We start from the raw sequence: 25,409 nt of genomic DNA, 5'->3' as shown, positions 1-25,409 counted from the left end.
ACAATTTGTTTATTGTCATTTTAGTCATTTAAAACCTCATTTAACCAAAACAATCCATCTAATCATAAACAATAACTTGTCCCCTAACAGTAAAGCACAAATAATAATTAAATCAACCCAAAAATAATAGAAACTAAATATTTGATCGACACTAGCGATCATTGTCACCACCGTACATGAACTAGACACGAAAAACGAGCTTCAAAATTGACAATGGGATGAGACGTCTAGTTGTGTTGCTATGTATTATCAACTAAGAGCAACACAAAACACACATAATTAAGCTATTTGAAAATTAAGAGAAAAACATTTAGTCAACAAACTCAAAATCAACCAACTTTATGTTAAAACAGTATTCAAATTTCACAGTACAATGAAAAATCTACTTAGCAGCATCCAAAGTCAGAGAGTGGGCTAGTCTAATGGTAGAGTGCGGGGATTCTGTTTCCTAGGTCCCGGGTTCAAATCCCACCAAACACAAATGGGTTTCATCTATGTGATGATGCCACAAACCTTCAGACCTAGCCCAAAATAATGTGTAAACGGTTCTAGGCTAGAGACTAGCGTCATATAACGTGAAGGTGGGACATAGCGTTTTATTGTGTGCTTACCTTGAGCTGTAGTGGCAGGTTCTGTGCCACCTTAGACAGCAGTGAGCGAGTAGGCTTCTCAGTACACAACACTACCAGTCTGACCTGAGTGTCACCAGACAACAACAACCCCTTGGCTAACACTCCCACTCTCATCACTCCCTTCAGAACCCTGCCGTCCTCCTTCTCCTTTTGGAACGAGAACCTGAAAAACCACAGAACATACAGTCAGCTTTCCATATAGGGTGTATAACAAAGGGCACGAGGTTTTATGATTTTTGCTGGGATAGCTGGCTTACCAGGATGAGATTACATAGTCTATCTGAAATAGTTAGATATTTAACAAAAAATGTCGGATATCATATTTGGGCTAAGATCAGATCCAAATATCCTTAACAAATCTGACCCGATGTTTTGGATATCCACATACCCCAGGTTATTTATTTCTTAAGCAATAAGCAAATAAATAACCTTTTGAGGATGTTTTAAGGAAGAGCACTCAAAAGGTCTTGATTATCAACAAGCTCCAAATATAACATTTCTACTCACAGGTTTCCATCTCTGCCATCCTCCTTTTTGGGTGGTTCATCCTTCTTGCCAGGCTGAGGGGTTGAGTTGGCTTCCTTCTTGGCAGGAGGTGTAGGCCCCTTGGCTGGGACGGCAGCGGGGCCTGCAGGCTTGGCAGGCTGGGCGGGAGTTGCAGGCTTGGCAGCTGCGGGGGCCCCTGGCTTGACAGGGGCAGCAGGCTTGGCTGCAGCTTGAGGTACGCTTGGTTTAACATCTACACAAGTCACACAACAATATCACTATGTTTATATTATGACTTTTCATTTATGATATTGAATGTTTATCATGATTATCAATAGGGATGGACGGGATTGAATTTTTAGTTCGGGACGGGACGGGATTTTTATTTCCTTCCCGATTTTCGGGACGGGACGGGACGGGATTTTTTTCTGTGCATAAAAAGAAAATCTTGAGTATTGCAGTTACCAAAAAAGACATACAAAATCAACAAAAATAAAAAAAACAAAAAACAATGGGTAATAATTTACAGGTATAGAAACTTACCTATAGAAACTTTTATTTATTTACTTATAGAAACTTGTGACTCGCAGTCGAAATGACTGATCGTCGGTATGACTCGCAGTCACGGCATGATCGTCGGTATGACTCACGGTCACGGGATGATCGTCGGTATGACTCCGCGATCGTCGGTATGACTCGCAGTCACGGCATTATCGTCGGTATGACTCGCAGTCACGGCATTATCGTCGGTATGACTCGCGATCACGGCACGATCGTCGGTATGACTTCGCGGTCACAGGGTGATCGTCGATATGACACGCGGTCACGGCATGATTTTCGGTATAACTCGCGATCCCGGCACCATCGTCGGCATGACTCCGCAGTCACGGCGCGATCGTTGCTAGGACTCGCGGTCACGGCATGATCGTCGGTATGACTCGCGATCACGGCACGATCGTCGGCATGACTGCGCGGTCACGGCGCGATCGTCGGTATGACTCCGAGGTCTTGGGGTGATCGTCGGCATGACTGGCGGTCACGGCATGATCGTCGGTATGACTCGCGATCAGGGCACGATCGTCGGCATGACTCCGCGGTCACGGCGCGATCGTTGCTAGGACTCCGCGGTCACGGCTCGATCATCGGTATGACTCCGCGATCACGGCACGATCGTCGGTATGACTTCGCGGTCACAGGGTGATCGTCGATATAACTCGCGATCCCGGCACGATCGTCGGCATGACTCCGCGGTCACGGCGCGATCGTTGCTAGGACTCGCGGTCACGGCATGATCGTCGGTATGACTCGCGATCACGGCACGATCGTCGGCATGACTTCGCGGTCACGGCGCGATCGTCGTTATGACTGCGCGGTCACGGGGTGATCGTCGGTATGACTCCGCGGTCTCGGGGTGATCGTCGGCATGACTCGCGGTCACGGCATGATCGTCGGTATGACTCGCGATCACGGCACGATCGTCGGCATGACTCCGCGGTCACGGCGCGATCGTTGCTAGGACTCCGCGGTCACGGCTCGATTATCGGTATGACTCTGCGGTCACGGTGTGATCGTCGGAATGACTCGCGGTCACGGCATGATCGTCGGTATGACTCGCGATCACGGCACGATCGTCGGCATGACTCCGCGGTCACGGCGCGATCATCGGTATCACTCCGCGGTCACGGGGTGATCGTCGTAATGACTCGTGGTCACGGCATGATCGTCGGTATGACTCGCGATCACGGCGCGGTCGTCGGCATGACTCCGCGGTCACGGCGCGATCGTTGCTAGGACTCCGCGGTCACGGCGCGATCGTTGCTAGGACTCCGCGGTCACGGCTCGATCATCGGTATGAATCCGCGGTCACGGCTCGATCATCGGTATGAATCCGCGGTCATGGTGCGATCGTCGGTCCATGAATCGCTGTCACGACGCGATCGTCGTTATGACTGCGCGGTCACGGCGTGACTGTCGGTATGACTCCGCGGTCATAGCGCGATCGTCATTGTGACTCGCGGTCACGGTGCAATCGTCGGTCCAATAATCACGGTCACGGCGCGATCGTCGTTATGATTCCGCGGTCACGGCACGATCGCCAAAATGTCTTCGTCTCCGGTGTTCGGGGACCTATCGCTCGCAATAGCGGCGTTATCGGCACTCGCGACGCGGCAAAATCGCCGACGATCGGACCAAATCCCGTCCCGAAAAATTCCCGAATCAAATGTAATCCCGTCCCGATAATCGGGAATATTTAATTCCCGAAATTTCGGGACCCGTCCATCCCTAATTATCAATGACAAAATCCTTTTATGGCCAGTATCATTAGAATCCACTGTGGTTTACAGTGTCAACCATGTTGTCAGTAGGGGATTGCTTCTGGAGAGCTATTAGTATATATAAGGCCATCAAAATAATAACTAAAGGCTAACAATTATATTTCTCCCCAATTATTATATCCTATCCTATTCTCGACTAATTTACTAAGTAAAAAAACACAAAAAAGAGAAAATAAAACTGATTTACTTACTAGGCTGTGTAGTTTTCTTTTCTGCATCAGAAACAAGATGATCTGAGACAAACTTGAGAGCTTTTTCTGTGTGAGAGACAATTTTCTGCACAGCCAGAAGTTCAGTTTCTTTGGGATAGATGGATGCGTGCCTGGCAATTATGTGTTTGTCATCAAAACTCTCTGGCCTTCTCATCACACCTTGGGGAGGGCCGGGAGGGTAAAAGTTCTGGAACGAACAAACCCAGTGTAACAATATTAATAAAGTAGTTGCACTTGCACTGTAGGTGTTCTAAAAATATTATCAAAAAATATCATAAATATGTGGAGATAAAACAAGATACATAAAGAGCACTATATATGCATAATAATAATCCTGAACAAGTATAATAATTATACTTGTTCAGGATAATTATTACATAAGGTTTTAAAAATGCAAGTATAAACAGGGTTGGGTCCTAAATTTGGAAAATAAAATTCCCTGACTTTTCAGGGTGTCCACAGAAAATTTGTCATTAATTTCCATGACCATTTACCATTGATTTCCATGACTCACAAACTTTACTAGAAAATTATATATAACATATAGTAGGAACAGATTGTATTGAACTATTACTTACTAGAAAATTATATATAACATATAGTAGGAACAGATTGTATTGAACTATTACAAACTCAAATCTCATAAACCTATACAACTGTAATAAATTAAATTGTCATGCATTTGTGAAAAACAGAAAAATCCTGAAAATAGCTACAATAGTCAGGTTACAGCCGACTAGAGCTTTGAAAAGTCCTGACAAATCTATCCACCATTGAAGATTTCCATGACTTTTTGCCTATTTCCATGAATTTCAATGACCAGAATTTTTTTCCATGACTTTCCCTGACTTTCTTGAACACCCTGCTTTTCCATATACCTTTTTTGCTTTTTTTTATATTACACTGTTTTCAGGTATACAGTAAGGCGATATCGACTAATCAAAATCAAGAAATGTTAGAAAAAATACTAATATGTAACTTATTTAATCACTCCCAAATACAAAACTTGTTTCGAATTATATACATATAGATCCCTCCCCGGTCCCAATAACTAACTATGAATATAAAAACGTGCATCACTATTTATGTCTTAGTCATCACCCTGTTAAAAACATGGCACATAGTTCTTGCCATAGTTATAAACTATGGCAAGAACTCTTTTATTTAGGGATTTAGTTGTGTATCAGTTATTCTTTTGACTTACGGACGGAGGAGGTGGAGGCATCATGGGTGGTGGTGGTGGCCCATAGGGGTGGCCAGGTGGTGGGGGAGGGGGAGGCATGCCCCGTGGGTGAGGCATAGACCGACGGTACCACTCATAGTAGTCCATCTCTTCCTCATATCTTCTCCTCTCCTCCCAGTACATACGCTCCTCAGCCTCCATCATGCGGTCTGTCCAGAAGTTGGCTCTGTCAAACATAACAGCCAACTTAGCAAAAACACTAGAAGCATTATCTAACAGATTATTTTCACATTTTCCATCACAATTAGTAGAATGTGTTTTAAATATGGTCCTTATTTACTGTGTTTTGAGGGGATGAAACTAAAATTGGCTTGTTAGATTTTTTCAATACTGTATTAACTTATTCTTTTTCCTACAGTTACCTAACAATGTACATGTTCTCTCACTGATTTGAGAAATCAAAGTGGCCAATTCGCTCATCAGTGAGACAATGTTAACATTGTCTCACTCTAATTACTTTGTCTCACTCCAGATTTGCAACGTGAAGGCACAAAATAGTGAGCGCGTAACATGCAGACAAGGTCGTATGCGCGCGAAATACGTTGGCAGCACTGGCTGTAAATCAGCTGGTCAGCTGTTGTATTGTTGTATTTGTTACTTCACATTAAATGTCATATTAAAAGTTCACTTCTGTGTAAAAATATGTTATGTTTCTTTACCAATTTATTTGTTTTATGGTACAGTAACTGTAGGAAAAATATAATGTGCAACTCGAGTGCAAAGTGCAATTGCCTCACTCTGAGAAAACCTCGAGATTTGTAAGTATTTCTCTCGAGTGAGTCAATTGCTCCCTTTGCTCACTAGTTGCACAAATAACTATACTTGAAACACCCCATTTTCTCAGGATACTTGATGGAAAGTCAGAAAGACAGGAAATAGTGTATAACCAATCCATTCAGAAAATCTTGTAACAATTTAAAAAAATTTGTATTAGTATCGAGAATCGATTTTTCAGGTATCGGTATCAAGAATCAATAAATGTTGGTATATACACAACACTATTTATTATATTGAAGTGTAGCTGTACGTCTAATATGTAGTTACAGAGAAAATTTTGAAAAATAATTTTAAATTTTAATGTTAATATTATGAGGAGTAAATATAATTTGCAGTTTGATTTTTTATGAATATATTGTGATTAAATTTACCAAATGTATCTATTTCATACTAAGCTATTAACTTCACTGTAGCAGCAAACATATTTACAAATGTATTTTACATACGCATTTATATTAACTTTTAGAGTGTTTAAGTTTGTAGCTTATTCAATAAGTCTGGTATATTATTTCCAAAATAGCAACCTCTTTGTGGGACACCCTTTTATAATAACTTAGTGTAGAAAATAAATAACAATATATGATTAAATGTCTGAAAACTAACCTTTCTTCTTCTCGTTTCCTCATCATGGCCAGTCTAGCTCTAATCCTCTCCTCATGTATTTTCCTATTGCGGTTGTTACTCTTTATGTCCACTACAAGTTCCGGGTTGACTTTCTTCTTAAACTGCAAACGATGTCTTCGTCCTGAACGATAAACCATTTGATATTATAAGGAAACATATTTCAAAGGGAAAGAACAGTCACTAACATTATTTAGCGGTGTGCAATACAGAAAATTTAAGGTAATTTTGACTCAATTGTCCATTTGAGGTCCAGTTTGGAGTTTTTTTTTTTTATTTTAGTTCAACAAGACCTTTAATTTGATGTAGTACATATCAACCTATGCTTACTTAAAGATTTTCAACTCACTCCCCATGGGCGGCCCCCTATAGGTGATATCCGATCACCATGTACACAAAAAAGTTGCTTACTATTACCAGTAATGATATGCCAAATTTGGTTGTGATATCTCTTTTCGTTTTAAAGTTTCTATTCTTACAACATTTTGCGCACAACCTTGTCGCTCAAGTTATCGCAAACCATGGTATGCATAAAATAAACACATATTACAGACAGCAAAAAAAAATATCAAAATAAAAATCTGCATTTGAAAATTAATTGTAGTCCATCTATTATTATAGTATTGTCATTTTTAAAGCTGAGCCATTGGATGAGACTTGATGTTATAAAAGTTATTTAATCTTTTATAGTTTATTAGCCTATATTTGACATAGGAGTTCCTCTGCCCAACTAAGCCATTTGACGCATCGTACAGTTTTGTGCTAGGCCTAAAAACTATATTTTTGTTCAAAACTAATGAATTCCACTGATAAAATCTACTATTAGAAATATAGTGTAAACATAAAATGCCAAAGAAGTTAGTAAAAACTGCAAACACACACTGAATACTATATGATATGCCGATTTTCAGCTATATAATGCAGTTTAAAATGCCAAATTGAAGGGTTTGTAGACAACAAAATTTCATTGTCATTACTTTACTTTACGCTCTAGTCGTATGATATACACAAGTGTGAAGGGATTAGTTTTTATACATCACATTTAGAATAAGTCTAAATTAAACATGTTAAAATAAAACTATTAATTTGTAGCTCTAGTAAACCTAACCTATTAAACCATACACCTTATTTGTTTTATGTGCTAATCATCTTAATTTTCAATTTTGCAACGTTTTATGAAGTTGTAAAGCCAATTTCTCTTTGCTAGCCTTCCCCTATTCTTTCTTAATTTATAGTAATGGGTCAGAACGTCACGACAAATGTCGGTTCCGCCGGTTCTTGGCAAAAGAACGAGAACCGAGAAACTATGGTAAATCTTGGTACCGGTACCTTCAGTACAGCATCCTGTCACCGATAATGCCGGAAAGTTACCGATTTTGCCGCGGAGTCAATAATGATGTACACGACCACGGGAGATGACCATGATTTTGCCGCGATCGCAGACAATGACAACGATTCTGTGAACGAGGCAGATGATCATGATTAAGCCGCGATCGATTAATACTATTATGACGTATACACGGCTGCGAGAGATGTTCATGATTTTGCCGCGATTGGGGCCAATGACGATGATTCCGTGAACGAGGCAGATGTTCATGATTTTGCCGCTATCACGGAAGACAATGATAAGGTCTACACGGCGGCAAGAGATGTTCATGATTTTGCCGCTGTTGTAGACGACGATGAAGATGTTTCCGTAACCGCAGGAGGTATTCATGACTAAGCTGGGATTGTGGAAGACTATGAGTCTACAAGGATGAAAGAGGTGTTAATGATTTTGCCGCAATCGTGGACGATGACGAAGACGTTTCCGTAACCGCAGGAGATGTTCATGATTTACAGGGCTGTGCGAATAGTTCGAAAAACGAATCAAATCCGAATCTTTTTAGAGATTCGATTCGGATTCGAGAACGAATCTACTGTTTCTAACTGGATTCGGATTCGGAATCGATATTCGAATTTACTGGTAAGAGATCCGGGTTCGGATTCGATATTCGAATTTCTTGGAAATAGATCCGAGTTGGGATTCGATATTCAAATTTACTAGATTCTGATTGAATATAATTTTCAATATAATTTTTTAGACACTAAAAAACTACTTGTGCACTCCGATTTGCTGTTGACTGGTTCATGTTAGGAACCTGACCAACTTGGTGTTAGGCTTTAGGCACATTAGTGTAGGTCGCATCGCATTTGAACCCTATCTTGGCTATCAGTAAACTTAACCTCACAGTGTTAGTTGTTACTTGTAATAGTAATGCAGACATAGGCTTGTTTGGAGGATTAACACCGAGGTGTATAATAGGCTGGGCCTATGTTTTAGACTACACAAATTGGTAGTCCATCACTTTTAGCGAGTAACTTAGGCCTAGGTGGTAGGCCTAACTAATGCCCAATTTTTTAGTTTCAAAACTTCAAATAGGTAGGCCTAAATTTTATAACTTTTTTATTTGGCCCATTTCAAGAATTTTTTTAAGAAATTCCCTAAGTTATTTCAGCCCCAGAAAATGTGGTCTAAAAATGTGAAAATTGGTACTGCTGACTTTCCTCGGATTCGGATTTGATTCTGAACAGGTTTAAATATTCGGATTCGATAACAGCTTTAAATTTCAGATTCGGATTCGATCCGGGTTCGATAATGGCTGTAAATTTGAGATTCGGATTCGACCCAGATTCGACTCGGGATTAATTAAAATATTCGGATTCGATAAAATCTGTACAGCTATGATTCGGATTTGGATTCGAACCAAAATTTCTGGATTCGCACAGCCCTGATGATTTAAGCCACGATCGCAGGATACAATGATAACTTTTACATGGCCTTTTTACAAATAAGTTTTATTTTTGTAATTCTCTAAGTATGAACAACCTATGCAACTGATGCAAAATACTAAAAAAAAATAATGAAATATGCATAATTAAAAAATAATTAAATAATTAAAAAAATTAAGTAGCATATCTCCAAAATTGTAAATAACGTACCAATGTTACCAAAACCGAGAACCGATTTTGCCTAGGAACCGGTACCGGAACCGACTTTGAAAAAGTGGTACTGACCCATCACTATTAATTTACTTAACAAACATTTCCATACAGACGAACACTAGAAATTTCTACAATAAAGTTCAATAACGAACTCATTAAAATATTTAACATCTGTTGACAAGTATTGTTGCGAGTTGAATATATTATTGTGCTCTATAGTTACAAAAAGTTAGCCATTGGAACGCGGAATGTCTACCTTGAAAGGGTCAGGACAGTAAATTAACTACGGTACGAAAATGTTATCAAAATATGTGAGATTTTTAAATAGAAGGAAATTATAAATTAAGATTTAGCCAACATTAAAAACATAAAGGAAAAATGCAAATTCAAATGAATACAAAATAATCATAACTATCAAATCAATAAATAATAGTATTTGGCTTGAAACACCTACCTTTCATGTGCATTTCTTTGGCATTGGGGTCATTGAAACGACATTCACAGAGTTTGCAGTTGAAAGATATTACTTTTCCTGAAAAGAAAATCATTTTTAGGCTGTATCAATTTGCCAATGGAAGCTTTGACAATGTTTTATTAATCACGCCAAATGTTTCAATATTCTTTGCTATCTATTCTATATTTATCTTAAGTGTAATCTTGCCTTATATTAGTAATTTAATATAAGGCAAGATTACACTTGACGCCATTCCTGTATTTACGTATTGTACCTATTGTACTTAAATGAACAAAGTTATATGAAATTAAATACAGTACTCAAAACAAAAATACATTAAAAACAGTTTTTTTCAAGTTTCTGTTTTCAAGTTTATATTTGTAGCCAGCTTTTGGCTGCCTTTATTAAGCATTTTCATGAAATGCATAGTAGTTATTTGTAATAAATTTTATTCTCTTTCGGAATATCACACCCACTTTGGTCGATTTCGCCTCCATTTAAAAGTTATTGACAATAATCTAAGTGATCTCCAAATTTATAGCGGTGAGAAAATACTGAATTAGATATATTTTTTTTAAACTTTGTACAACTAAATCTAGACTTCTACCGGACCGATTATGTTACTTAATAGGTACTAATGGGGTTGGAAAGCCTAATTCATGTAGATTTGCAAATAATTATGAATGCTTGATTTTATTACATATTTGAGGTGAAACAATAAAAATAAACAATATTACATTTAAAATGCCTTTTTCCAAGTTTATATTTCCCATTTTATATTTGTAGACAACTTAAGCCTGTCTTTATTGAGTAGGCTATTTAAAAAAAAAAAAAAAAAAAAAAAAAATAGGTACCGTAGTAATTTGTAGGAAATTTTATTATCTATCAGAATATCATCTTCCACTTTGGTCGATTTCCTTACCATTCCAAATTTATTTGCAAAAACGTCAAGCAACCTCCAAATTTATAATGGTGAGAAAATACTGAACTAAAGATTTGGTTTTAATCTTTGTACAATTAAATCTACAGTTCTACTGGACCGATTTTATTAATTAATAGGTCATTAGAAAGCCTAATTCGTGTGGATTTGCAAATAGTAATGAAAGTTTGATTTTTTAAAGATTTACTAGGTGAAACCCGTCAAAGTCTGACAGTTGCTGTTGAGGTTGCAAGCAAAACCGTTTGACTATAAATCGATAAATAACTCAATTTTTTTTAAAAATTTAAGTTGTTCTTGATTTAGCAGTGTGCTTTAGGCACGTCCGATCTTAATAATCATAATTCAAATGAAAGCTGGTATTTCACTGAAGGTTCTTAGGTCAAATCAAATAGAATAACGTAATTAGAATTAATTAAATATATCTAAAACTAAATTCCATATCCAAGATATAATTAAATTTATGTTTTCTGATTGAGCGATACAGTGTATCTTTTACTTAACTGATTAAAACTATCAATATCTCAAGTGAAAGCCTTTGAAGTATTTTAAGACCAAGACATATAAAATAACTTTTAAATAAAATTTGAGTTACGTATCATTAATTGCAGATAAGTACTAAAACGATTAAAAATTATTGTTGATTCGTGATTCAGCAGTGTGGTAGGATTATTAAGATCGGAATCTTAATAATCAATAGCTCAAATGAAAGCTGGTATTAAAGGTTTTTAGACCAAAACAAATAGGGTAATGTAATTATAACTGCTGGAATACATATATTTAATTGAAGTAAAAAATAAAAAAACCAAATTTATATTTTTTCGTTAAGTTATACTATTTGTTTGACCCACCGTCATCATTGGTTATTTCTTCGATGTATTCCTGTCCTACAGGCGTCACCTCAGGTTCAGAGAGCATCTCTACATCAGAATTGTCAGCCTTCTCCTCCTTCACATCAGCATTGGCTCCCTCTACTTTTACAGTGCCCAGGGATCCAGCTGAAACAAAAACATCATAACAACTTAACATCATCCACTATAGTTAAACTGCAGTAGTCCGCCTATACAAACATTGGTTTTAGCGAATTTCCCTATAGGGAAGTAGCTATTACCGTAGGTCACGTGGTAAGACTTGAGCCCAAGACCGATTTACTCTTACATTTTGATGTCCCCATAGGCCAAAAACATTATTCATTCAAATTTTATTACATTAAAATATTATATGTGTGTGTGTCCGTGAACGTGATAATTTAAGTAATTTTTGTTTGATTTTGATGAAATTTTGTTTGAAGGTGTAAGGCGGGATAAACTTGAATGAATTAGTGAACCAGCATGATCGGATTTTGGAAATGGGGTATTACAGGGGTTTTATGGGGTAAAAATTGGGGTTTCTCATTTTTGACCATCAAAACACAAAATTTCCCAATTTATCTCTAGACAATTTTAAAGAGCTTAAAAAGACAAATAATTTAGTATATTGAAGTGTTTTTGTGCGGTTATTGGTTAAAGAGAACATTTTAAAAATTGTAAATTTAAAATTCCCTTGTTATTCTTATGGGGAATTATTGTAAAATGTTGTAGTTTGCTTGTTTATGTATATATTTTGATCAATCTTGGCAAATTTATTTACTTTATACAAAGCTATTAATATTTTACTAAAAAAACACACTAAAAACTCCCTGTAGCAGCAAACTTGGGTACTCGTTTAACCTATGGTTATTTAAATAGATTTAATTGAATATCAATTCAGGCAAATGGAAGTTCGCTTAGTCTGCAGGTTTGCTGTGGCATTTATGTATTTAGTTAAATATCTGCGAGTGTAAAAGCAATTGTCAGTAATTAGTGGACAAGTTTAAGCCTGAGTAAGTAAATTTTGAAACCAAAATAACTTATTAGCACACATTACTGAAAGGTGATTTTTACTCTAACTATGAAACAATAAACTTATGGAATAGAGTTTATGCAAAAAAGACACGTGGAATTTCTAATCTTTAGAGTAACATAAAGCATGTAATTAAATTTAGTGAAACTTTGCTATTGCTAGAAAGTGAAATTTCCCATTTCCAGTAGCAACACTGAAGTAGGTTAGGCCATTGACAATACACAGTCATATATTTCAAACGAAGTAATTTAAATTTATTACCAATTTAAACTAATCATTGTTTAGAGGCTTTTTATATACCAGATCTGGCAATTTGTAGCTTTATACAAATTAAAAAAAATAAGAATTGATCTATTTTATTTTTCTTCCAGTCTTATAACATATGTTATTAATCAATGGACTTAACTGCTATTTTTTATAAATATTTCATAGTTCTCTTTTAGTCATTATGGTAAAATTGATATATTAAGTTGATCTGTCTCAGAATTAGTCCAAGAAAACTAAACAAACTTACATAGGAATCGTTAAAAAAATTGCAAGAAAACGTTTTATGGTTTTATTTTGTAGAGTTGGGTTTGCAGAATGACATACTAAAAGTTGCCAAAAATCGGTGAACGAGAAAACCACTAAAATCACAATTTAAAATGGCGGCTATTTCCAACATTGGACAAATAAAAAAAAAAACATATTTCACATGCATTTGTTATGCACATTTTTCGAGATATTGACTTGGGACTACCGCCTGTATTTATTGGGTGGTTAGTACTTCATTTTGATAGGGAACATGTTTTTGGCCGCCATCTTGGATCCGCCATATTGGACATAGATAATTTGTTTTCAATGTAATGATAGTGTTGTGACACATCATTACCAACTACATTTTTACACCGATTTCAATGCCGAAATCCGTTTTTAAATATCTTTATTCATTTAGAAGATATATTCAAACGAATACTCTCCACCATACATTTCTTATGGACCTTTCGTAGTTTGATAATTTTTTTAAAACTATTTTTCTTATATCTCCAGTTCTTATTGACGCTTGTAGTTCGTTCTAGGCTTAAAATATTCAATAATGTAAGGGCTTTCATTTAAGCTCTTGATCATTAAAATCAGACGAGTTAAAGACCAGCTACGAACCTCAGAACAATATTAAATTTAACTTTTTAGAAATATATTTTTATTAAAAGATTTATAACTCGGGTTGTTAATCCGTCTTAAAGTTATTTCTGGTCTCAAATTACTCAGTGAATGTTTAGCTTTGATTTTATTAATCACTAAACAAAATCTGACAATTTTAAAATGAGTCATGGTTCTTAATTTAACATTAAAATGTATTTGTTTTAAAAATTTTCTTTAGTTAAGGACATATATCCCAAACCCTAATAACTCCCGGAAAGTAATCCATAGCTAAAATAAAAGTCAATAATTTGGCGAATTATTTAAGACTATAAAGAGTTTTGGGAGTTATTTAGAATTGGGGATATACGTCTTTAACTAAAGACAAATTTGAATATAAATACATTTTAATGTTAAATTATGGCCCATGACTCATTTTAAAATTGTCAGATTTTGTTTAATGATCAATAAAATTAAAGCCAAACATTTACCAAGTAATTTGAGACCAGAAATAACTTTGTGACGTATTAACAACCCGAGTTATAAATCTTTTAATAAAAATATATTTCTAAAAAGTTAAATTTAATATTATTCTGAGGTTCGTAGCTGGTCTTTAACTCGTCTGATTTTAATGATCAAGAGCTTAAATGAAAGCCCTTACATTATTGAATATTTTAAGCCTAGAACGAACTACAAGCGTCAATAAGAACTGGAGATATAAGAAAAATAGTTTTAAAAAAATTATCAAACTACGAAAGGTCCATAAGAAATGTATGGTGGAGAGTATTCGTTTGAATATATCTTCTAAATGAATAAAGATATTTAAAAACTAGAGATGGGCCGATTCCTGAATTGGTCGATTCCGATACCGATTCCAATTCTACAACTTTGGTTTCGATTCTCGATTCCGCACTCGATACCGATACCTGTTAAAAATTAATTTAATAACACATATAACTTATGAACTTATGATATAACTTTATTTAATCTTTATACAATAAGATAACTGCATTGTATTGATTAAGGTTAAATAGATTAGGTTAGCCAAAAAGGAAAAATAAGATGGGGCTATTTCAAGAAGACATGAATTTTAACATATTTTATTAAATTAATAATTAATTGATAATAATAATTAATTGAGCACAATCACCAATTTAGGTAGGCCTAAAATGTTCAGAGTTTTTTTTTCATAAGAATTCATAATTCGTACATCTAGGCCTACAATGAATGTTCCATATTGCTTGAGTTATAAACTCAAAGTCATCTTCAATATTGTCACCATCAATATCACTTAAATTACTTAAAGAATCATATAAAAAAGTCATGGAGTTTGTCACGGAGTCGGAGATCATATCCATTTTGAACAACTCAAACTCACTATGCACGCACAGAAAACAAACAACAAAAAACCAAAACATAGGTTAAACGTTAAACAATTCATTTGCCATTTGCAAACTCATGACAGCTGTTTCAGTTCAGTCATAGAGAAACAACATAAAAAAACGATAAAAATACATCGCCAAATGGCTTTCTACAATAGTCACCATGAAGCCCTGAATTAGCTGAACAGTTCGTGGAGTCTCATATCTTATAATGTCATAGCTTATAATCGTGAATTTGTTCCATAGCTTATAATCAGTTATAAGCTATGCCACATTTTCACAAAAAATTATAAGCTATGCCACAATTTGGAGTTAGAAAACATGAGTTAAACCATTGACTATATACACCTTATGTGTATTATATGTATATATTAAATGCTTGTACCATCTGGCAACATTGCCTTTGATCTGACAACATGACGGCAAATACAGTTCTGTTAGGCGTAGTTGTCTTCTTGTCACTGTTGTCAACTGGAACTGAACACAGCTCGTCATACCCATTGCTACTCGTCATACCCATTGCTACTCGTTCTGATATGCAATGGCAATCTATTTTGGAATTTAAAACTATTACGAATGTTAGATAATGAACTTGGAATTATTTATATTAGCTGACTTCAGAGTATTTCAAATAAACTATGATGTGCCACTCTTTACAACCTTAAATGTCAGTTGAGTTTAGCATTATTAATTAACCTCACTTTTCAGAATCGGTATCCAGTACAATGAAACGAAGTATCGAGTATCGGCGATTCCTCGATACCACTGGTATCGAAGGTATCGAGGTATCGAGAATCGGAATCGGCCCATCGCTATTAAAAACGGATTTCGGCATTGAAATCAGTGTAAAAATGTAGTTGGTAATGATGTGTCACAACACTATCATTACATTGAAAACAAATAATTTATGTCCAATATGGCGGGTCCAAGATGGCGGCCAAAAACATGTTCCCTATCAAAATGAAGTACTAACCACCCAATAAATACAGGCGGTAGTCCCAAGTCAATATCTCGAAAAATGTGCATAACAAATGCATGTGAAATATGTTTTTTTTAGTTTGTCCAATGTTGGAAAAAGCCGCCATTTTAAATTCTGATTTTAGTTGTTTTCTCGTTCACCGATTTTTGGCAACTTTTAGTATGTCATTCTGCAAACCCAACTCTACAAAATAAAACCATAAAACGTTTTCTTGCAATTTTTTTAAGGTCATATCCTATATTTCTCCGACTAAATCTGTATTGGAAACGAGTAATTCTGGAATCGGCCATTACTAGTTAATTTAATGAAAATGAAGGTCTTGTCATCTTTAAAGGTTATCTGAAAGATCTTGAGATTCCATAAATAATAAAATTGCAAATGCTATATATAACTGTAATGCGGGGTTGTTTTAAAAGGTGATAATAATGTATGTACATAATTATTTTTTTCAAAACCCATTTAAACACTATTTTATCCTATTGTACGCTTTAAGTAATACAACATTAAACAATGTACAACCATTTTATTTAGATGGCTTGTCCAAGAGGTATAAAAGCAACTAAATTTAAAAGTGAAAACATGTGAAATATTTATTTGAAAGTTAAAATAAAACAACCAGTTACAGAAAAATTCCCATGCTTGGCCATTCAAAAAAACAAGAATTATTTAAGGACGAAATACAAGATGCAAAAGCTTTTTGCCAAATTAGATAAGCTAACTTATAAGAAATAAATTCATTAATGGACCAAATGGAACCCATCACCTTAGCTTTGAATGTAAAATGCAAGCGTTTTTAACTAGGTACTGAAACATTACTTACAAATTCTTGTCCTAAACCAACTATGCTAAAGTATTTTTAAAATTAAAATTTTGGGTTGGGGGATGTTGAACCACGGCATATTTTTTAAACTTGTATTTTTAGGTGTTTACTTTAGGTAAAAATATTTAGGTAAACATAAACAACATTTTACTTAAATTACGAAATTAAACACAATTTAATAAATTTCAGCAGCTTCTAAAAGACGTTTTCATTAGAACTCCCTGCTACTCAGTAACAGACTTCATAAAGAAGGTATTAATACTCAACTAGTGTCATTTTGCTTGAATTCGAGCAATTGCAAAGTATTCCAGAAGTTATTTCAAAACGAACAACAGTCATAATTACAATGAGTTTAAAAGAGTCAACTCAAAGATGGAGATACTTACGATGTATATAAGGTAAATGCACCAGTAGCTGACAGTGCTCCAGAAGCTGACAGTTTGAGTTTCTTAACATTATAATGTGGTCACTTATAAATATTTATACATGATTGCATTGTTAGAAGAACATATATTTATTCTTGATTTGTTCACAAAAAATTCAGTGAAATTTAGCCCATACTCGCTGAATGGTGGTGGTTTGAAAGCGACCCTGTCTGTACACCTCACATTTAGTCGATTCCCTTAATGAAATTGTTAAGAAAGTTAGTTTAGTTTTTTGTCATTTCGCTAAATTTCTTAACCCTTTGGGTCCCAAGTGCCGATCACATCGGCACTTCAGTTTTATCTGAAAAGACCCGAGTGCCGATCACATCGGCACTGCCGTTACGATCGAAAAAGCCCGGGTGCCGATGTCATCGGCACTATGTATGTATGCGAAAAAACCCAAGTGCCGATGTCATCGGCTTTTCGTAAATCTACTACTACAAAATTATTTATAAAGCTATTCCACTGAAAGATATATCAAACGAGAGCAAATTAAATTCTCTAAGCAAGTAAATTCAACAACACGCTCAAAACGTACTTTATATAGAGCTTGAGAGTAAGAACGACGAAATTTGCGTGGCCTTGACCGGTCTGTCTGTACAGCTGTTGCGCATCAAAACAAAACATTAACTCGACGTTGTTCGTTGTTGACATTCACTGTGAAGTACTAAATGTTGTTTGTTGTTATTCGTGAGTTTGTTTAGTGAATTTTATTATGAAATGAAGTAAAATGAGTTTCTATGTAAACTATTGTTGCTAAAATAGATTGTGTACGTACAGAAAGTTTTTCAATTTGCACTGATTATGTCTTGAGTTTTAGAAGCTTTGTTTGAACGTTTGAACTAGGACTAACCTGACTTCTCTGTCCTCTGTGTCTGTTGTTTTATTTCTTTTTAAAAGCTCTTATTACTCCAAACTAATACTCTATTCCTTACTTTTCATTGATTAACACTTTTCCATTTGCATGTGCATGAACTTGTTTTTAGTGTGAATAAACTAAATTAGGCTGCCTATCTTACCGTTTGAACTAGGGTATGCCTAGGCCTAACTTGAGATCTCTGTCCTTCATTTATCATGAGAGAACTTAACTTTTTTTGAAGTATAGTTACTTATAATCATCCTATATGCCGATATAAAGTTGTATGTATCTAAAAATTAGTATAAAAGCAGGCCTAGTTAAAACTTACAGCCAATCAAAATGAGTGAGAAAAAATCAAAAAGAAAACATTCCCCTGAAAGTGAACGAACACTTATTTCAAATATACTGGAGTCCGGTGTAACATTTATTGATGGAAATGAGAGTGATGATTCACTATTAGATATTTCTTCTTCTTCAAGTGAGGACGTAGACGACACTGACGAAGATCCCGACTACGACCCTAGTGGTAAAGATGGACTTAACCCTAACAGATATAGTTTTTTATCCAACTTTAGACAAAATGGAAGAAACTTGATGTCTGATACCGGTAGTGACAGTGACAGCCCTCTAATGCAGGATAGGCCTAGGACTGAATGTGATGTAAGTGTAAACCAAACCTGTTCTACGTCAAACAGTGAAGATCCTGATGATCCTGTAGGCCTACCTATTGATGAGCCAAGCACTTCTACAGGGAGGTCTCATGTTGTGTCGAGGACCCTAAGCAATAGGCCTACCGGTAGACAGAAGAAGAGCCAAAACAATAACCCTAGATGTAATAGGCCTACAAATCCCAAATCAAAATCAAAAAAACAACCGGAAAGCCCAGAAAGCAGCGAATGGGAGGAACTTGACTCCGACGATGACCCTGAATACAACCACAACTTTGGATTCTCAGAATTGCCCGGCCCTAAACATTGCCCACCTAGGAATTCAAAGCCTATTGAGTACTTCAACCTTTTTTTTTACTGTAAATCTACTAAATACCTTAGTGACTGAAACAAACAGATATGCTGGGCAGTTTTTCAGAAATAATCCAGCTGTAAGAAACCGCATGAAAGATTGGGTCCAGGTTAGTCTAGGAGAAATGAAAGCTTTCATAGCTATTGTACTCAACATGGGCATTATTAGAAAACCCTCAATACGAAGTTACTGGTACACTTCTTCCTCTCAAAAATGTGATTGGTTTGGTAAAGTACTTAGCCGAAATCGATTCCAAGCCATTTTGAAATTTTTCCATCTAACAGACTCAACCGCTCTAGCACCACTTGATTCCCCAAATTACAACCCCTGTGGACGATTTCAACCTCTGATAGATCATGCAAACCTCCTTTTCCATCATTACTACATACCTCACCAAAAGTTGTCTGTGGACGAGTCACTAGTTGGCACCAAAAAGCGAGTCGCTCTCACACAGTATCTTCCAAAAAAAAAAACATCACAGATGGGGGATAAAATTGTGGGTGCTTTGTGATGCTTTGACCAACTACTGTTTAAAATTTTACTGTTATAAAGGAGCCAAATATGAAGACAATAGAGAAGAAATTCAGCGTCTAGGGCAGGGCTACTCGGTTGTTAAAAAGTTGTTAGAGATGGGAAATTTCCTAAACAAAGGATACCATCTATACCTTGATAATTTCTTCACTTCAAAAAAATTAGCTAGATTTTTGTATCAAAATTTTACATGGTTGACTGGCACAGTTCGTACCGATAGAAAAGGAGTCCCTAAAAAGCTATTAGGCAAGTTCCCTGTAGGCAAAAGAGTTTACGTTCGTAAAGGACCTTTCTTATTCATGGCCTTCCGTGAAAAGGCAACCAACAAAACTCAATTCATTTTACTATCATCCAATGCCCGAGCAAAGAGTGTGCGTTACACAGTGAAAAGAGGAGGAAAAATGTTAATTAAGTGCAAACCTCACATAGTTTACGAGTATAATCATGGGATGGGAGGTATAGACGGGACAGACCAGATGCTCTACACCTATCTGGATGAGCGTAGGTGTATGAAGCATTTCAAAAAGGTAATTTTTAATATTTTTGGTAGAATGGTCTTGAATGCATATGTCCTGTATAAGTTGAATACAGACAGACCCCTCTCCAGACTTCACTTCCAGGTATCCATCATTGAGGAGTTGGCAAATGAATGGTTTTTAGAAAAAGCTCCGGTTGCTGAAAATAGAGGGGGCGGCGATGGATTTTCACCCAACAGGAAATTTGGATTAGAAAAACTAGAAGGGAATAAGGAAAGCAATTGTTGTGTGTGCAGTGGGAAAAATGACCCCATGGGTAAAAGAAGAAGGTCAAAAACAATTTGTGTTAATTGTAGGCGTGGATGTCACTTGGACTGTCTTCCTCGACACAAATGTAAATAGATGAGCCGTTCAAGAAAAAATGTAAATATGTAAATAGTTTTAGCGCTTAACGTTTTATTTCAATTTTTTAACAGAAAACATTATAACATAAGAAAGATGTGCATAAAATGAACTGCTTTCACATTCTTCTCAGTGTCTAAAATAGATGAAATAGGTGGACTGTCTTCCTCGACACAAATGTAAATATATGAGCCGTTCCATAAAAAATGTAAATATGTAAAGAGATTTTGCTCTAAATGTGTTATTTCTAAATGTTTTATTTCAATTGATTAACAGAAAACATTATAACATAAGAAAGATGTGCATATAATGAACTGCTTTCACATTCTTCTCACTATTCTTCTCAGTAGCTTCTCAGTGTTCTCAGTGTGGTATAGGTGAGAGACTTCATTTTACCTTTTTATTTCTTGCATGATACTTATTTTTAATTACTGTAAATAGATCCAGGCTTATAAATGCATGTAGAAATGTTATTGTAAAAGTATTTCTGTAGTATGTGGTAAATATTTAATAAACTTGGGTTTTATAATTACTTTATGTGTTTTTTTTTGTCATATGTCGATTTCGGCAAAAAAGTAACGTTTTTTATTTTTATAAATAAAAATACTTATTTATTATTATTTTTTGCTAAAACTTTCACAATATGTTCTTAATTTAGTGGTATTTAATAAAATAATAAACTTATAGGGAAAAAAATACAGCTAATATTCTTTTTATGGGTTACAAAATGAAAATTTGAGAAAATATTAGGCCGTTCATACATATAAATTGTATATATATATATATTTATTCATATATTTTTAAAATTTTACTTATCATTGTTAAAGAAGATTCTATTAGCTAAAAGATAAAAAAAAAATTATAACTCTAGCTGCTTTCTAAGGTGAGTTATGAATATTTATTTGATAATAGTACAAAACAGCTGAAAATGGCTTGGGATTCTGGGGTATAGTGTGCATAGAGTAACTGGGTCATCTGGTGTGACAACACAACTAGTGGTCTGGGTCACCTCTGATACAAAATTAACATAATGCTTGGGACCCAAAGGGTTAAATAGTATTAATGATTAGGCTCATTATTTTTATCAATTATACCTTTGTTGACAATTTCATGAAAAAATTGGGGCGTTAGGGGTTTTAGAATTAAAATTATATCAATGTCAGGCTTTGGTACACAAAAGCCATACAAGTTCCACTAGCTGACAGGGGATATTTGCTACTTGCACAATATTAAATTGGTTTCACCCATCGAAATTTGCATGCTATTTATAATTTATGTGATCTCACATTTTTATAAAATGATTTTAATTTTTTAATTTATAAGCCAAATTATCTTAAAAAATGTATATTTTTTAAAAATATATATAAAATATATACAGGGTGACAAACAAGTCTGGAAACGGTTTAATATCTTTTTAAATAAATCCGTTAGAAAATTCAAACCTTTCACATCAACTTACATGTATGAAAACTACTTTTTCCAAGCATTATCATTTTTTTACCTCTACCAGGGGACGGCCTACGAGGAGTAGGTACATAATCTTTAATGTAAGCATATGTTGATATGCACATCATTTTAAAGGTCTGGTCAAGTGGAGTTCATTGCCAGAAACTGCGTCAAAAAAGGTTCATCCGTTACAAAATGGCGGCTGTCCAAAGTTCTTGTGGAATATACCCGCACAGGCCTTAGTATTGGTAAATACTCGTATTAAACATTAGCTTGAGAGCTGAAACTGTATTTTTAAGTCAACTAGCTCATAGATTAATATTATAAAATCTTCAAAACAAATTTAACCGAGTTTCAGATTTCCCGGCTAATGTTGAATATGAGTATTTACCAATACTAAGGCCTCTGCAGGTATATTCCGCAAGAACTTTGGACAGCCGCCATTTTGTAACGGATGAACCTTTTTTGACGCGGTTTCCGGCAATGAACTCCACTGGACCAGACCTTTAAAATGATGTGCATATCAACCTATGCTTACATCAAAGATTATGTACCTACTCCTCATGGGTCGTCCCCTGGTAGAGGTCAAAAAATGGTAATGCTTGCAAAAAGTAGTTATCATACATATAAGTTGATGTGAAAAGTTTGAATTTTCAAACGAATTTAGTTAAAAAGATATCAAGCCGTTTCCAGACTTTTTTGTCACCCTGTATATATATTTTAATGTAAATATTATTTATTTTAAAATATGTAAAATAAATTTTCTTAATAACGTTTTATGTGATTTTATAATTTAATTATTAAGTTAGATTTTATTCGTCTTATAAATTATAAAACCTTTAGGTTTAGCAGCTAATACATTTAAGTTCCAGTGTCAGCTACTGGGACAACTGACTGTCAGCTACTGGTACAAGCACTTTTTTCACTGTCAGCCACTGGAACACGTACAAAGGTTGAATTAAGTTTAAAAATGTTATAAAATATATTTAAAAAACCCTTTTTGTATGACAAATTTGAAAACTACACTAAATTTAGAATCACATAAAATCCGTAATATCTCTTTAGTTCCTATTTATTCAAAACCACGGATTATTAAGTGCGTATAGTTTCTTATACTGTCAGCTACTGGTGCGTTTACCTTAACAGTAACCAACATTTCCTGTAAATATTTTATCATATTTCATAACCTGGTACTGCTTTTTAATGTTTTCTACAAACATTTACTGACTTGGTTGTCCATGTTTATCTTCGTTATTGATTGCCTGTCACAATTTTATTTGTTCAATTGGCGTATTATATTTTTGTTTAGTCGCAATAACGTTAATTATAATTACCTAACAAAATGCAGAGTTAAAGACCTTATGTTGTTCAGTTGGTTTTTGTTTCCCTTAGCTATATTTGAATAATAATTAAATGCCTTCAATAAAAATGTTAGTAAGGGTTTCTTGGATATTTTCATAGGCTATTATTCTAAATCACTTGACTTTTATGGAAACATCGATTAATGTCATTGACGTACCAGATTTATTTGGCCTTGGAGATCTTTCCACTGCAATGATCACAAAGTTAAGTCCATGTTTCCTACTAAAATTTGTAGCACTTCTGCTAACATCCTCATTTATCATTTGTAGGAATCTGAATCTTGTAGGTGTTTAGGCTAATAGCGATAATAAAATTCTTAAAAAATATTACAGTGGAGTCCCGATAATCCGAACATTGGTAATCCAAAAGTCTGCTTAATCCAAAACCAAAAATTTAATTTAATTTTTTTTTAAATATTTATTTTTATCCAACTTTTAACACAGTTAGCTGTGCCTGGTCAAAGTATTCTGTAGCGGCCGGGCGAGATAGACTTGTTTTAGAGTATTTTTAGTAAATATTTTGCCATTTTTTTTTTAATTAACATTTTTTCATTTTTGTCCTGGGTTCCAATCCCGCCAAATCACAAATGGATTTTATTTAAGTGATAATGCTGCAGCCCCTAATTCTAGCCTAAAGTAATGTGAAAAACAATCCCCGGCTCGTGCCTAGCGTCCTTAACACAATTTATTTTTTATATATATTTAAAAAATAAAAAAAAAAAACAAAAAAAACACGTTTAATCCTAAATATTTAGTAATCCGAAATGGGTCCGGTCCCAACCATTTCGGACTAACGGGACTCTGTATGTATGACTGTATCTCTATTTCTTCTACTCGGTGGTGTTTTATGACTTTTTATGTTTCCATAATTTGCAAATGGGTTTATATAATGATTTAATTTTTAAAGATTTAATTTTTGTAGGACGCATTTCTTTGCATTGCAGCTTAAATATTAACAACAATTACAAATCCAGCTGATTATAATGTAAACAAATACGTTCTTCATAAGGATAACATGGTAACTTTAAAAGCCACCGGGGCAGAGCCCAAGGGTCTTTTTCAAAAATGTAAGGTCAGTTTGCAAATCTACGCGACACGCTCTTTCCAATGAGACGTCAATGGATAAAATCGGTTAAGAAATGCTGGAGGAGTTCAACCGACAAATTTCGTGTTGGCGTATTAGTTATATAGATTTGAATTCCAAGTAATGCTTTAATCATGGTTTCGTTGAAAAGAAATATAAAGTAATCTTTGTATTCTTTTGGTCTAAAAATACAAAGGTTAGATAAGAGCTAAAGGCTTAGACCTACCAACAATAGTATGTATTTACTTAGGGTAGCTGTAATTAATTCTGTGCAACATTGTACATACAACACTGTATCGATTAAAGGAATGTTTTGACTTTGAACAACAAATTAAATAATTAGTACAAAAAGCTATTTTGTACTAAACAAACTTATGGAATTTAATTTGAAACTAACTAACTGAACTATTGGTGGCTTGGAGTTACTAAACCAAAAGATGCAACTAAAAATTTTAAATTTAATGTAGACCCCAGTTGTTTCTTTTTTTTTATTATAAATCAACAATCCTCAGTTCCATAGAAAAAATGTTAATTTTTTAAACAAAGGGCTACAATATTTTAATATCAGGTCCTTGCAAAAAAACTAAAAACACCAGCAATGTACCAGTTTTAAATGAGAAAATTACGTACAAGTAAGTTATATTTCATCAATCCTCAAGTTATAATAAGTTACTTTGCCTGGTCTACTAAGTAGCTAGCAAAGACTAAAATACTGATTTTTGCATAGGGCCTATATAGTTTAGGCTGCACTATCATAGTCCACTGTAAATAAATTAATTATTTATAAATAGCTAAACCTTAATTGGTAAACATTTCTATCTTAATCGCTCATCATTATATATTTTTTTTTTATTTCAGATTATCTTCCCCAATATATGAAGTCTAAAGTAATTAAAAAAGTAAAAACAAGGGCTTTCAAAATGTATGTAAATTGAAATTAT

At 34.8% G+C, this 25,409-nt stretch overlaps 1 protein-coding gene across 6 annotated transcripts in view; it reads right to left on the bottom strand.

The window, feature by feature from the left end:
• LOC129004186 (zinc finger RNA-binding protein-like) overlaps positions 1–25,409 on the bottom strand; it is an 88,964-nt gene that overhangs the window by 19,745 nt on the left and 43,810 nt on the right. For all 6 annotated transcript variants that reach the window (XM_054432653.1, XM_054432655.1, XM_054432649.1 and 3 more), the window contains exons 9-15: positions 11,535–11,681; positions 9,747–9,824; positions 6,290–6,431; positions 4,871–5,075; positions 3,646–3,853; positions 1,140–1,371; positions 612–795 (exon numbers count right to left, since the gene is read on the bottom strand). In XM_054432653.1, the coding sequence (XP_054288628.1) occupies positions 612–795; positions 1,140–1,371; positions 3,646–3,853; positions 4,871–5,075; positions 6,290–6,431; positions 9,747–9,824; positions 11,535–11,681 (1,196 nt within the window). The remainder of the gene's footprint in view (positions 1–611; positions 796–1,139; positions 1,372–3,645; positions 3,854–4,870; positions 5,076–6,289; positions 6,432–9,746; positions 9,825–11,534; positions 11,682–25,409) is intronic.

The sequence above is a fragment of the Macrosteles quadrilineatus genome, unplaced genomic scaffold (genome assembly GCF_028750875.1).
Source record: "Macrosteles quadrilineatus isolate MER2022 unplaced genomic scaffold, UCM_ALF_1.0 Scaffold_9__3_contigs__length_116548681, whole genome shotgun sequence".
In the NCBI taxonomy this organism is placed as follows: domain Eukaryota; kingdom Metazoa; phylum Arthropoda; class Insecta; order Hemiptera; family Cicadellidae; genus Macrosteles; species Macrosteles quadrilineatus.
This window is presented reverse-complemented; position numbering and strand designations above follow the sequence as displayed.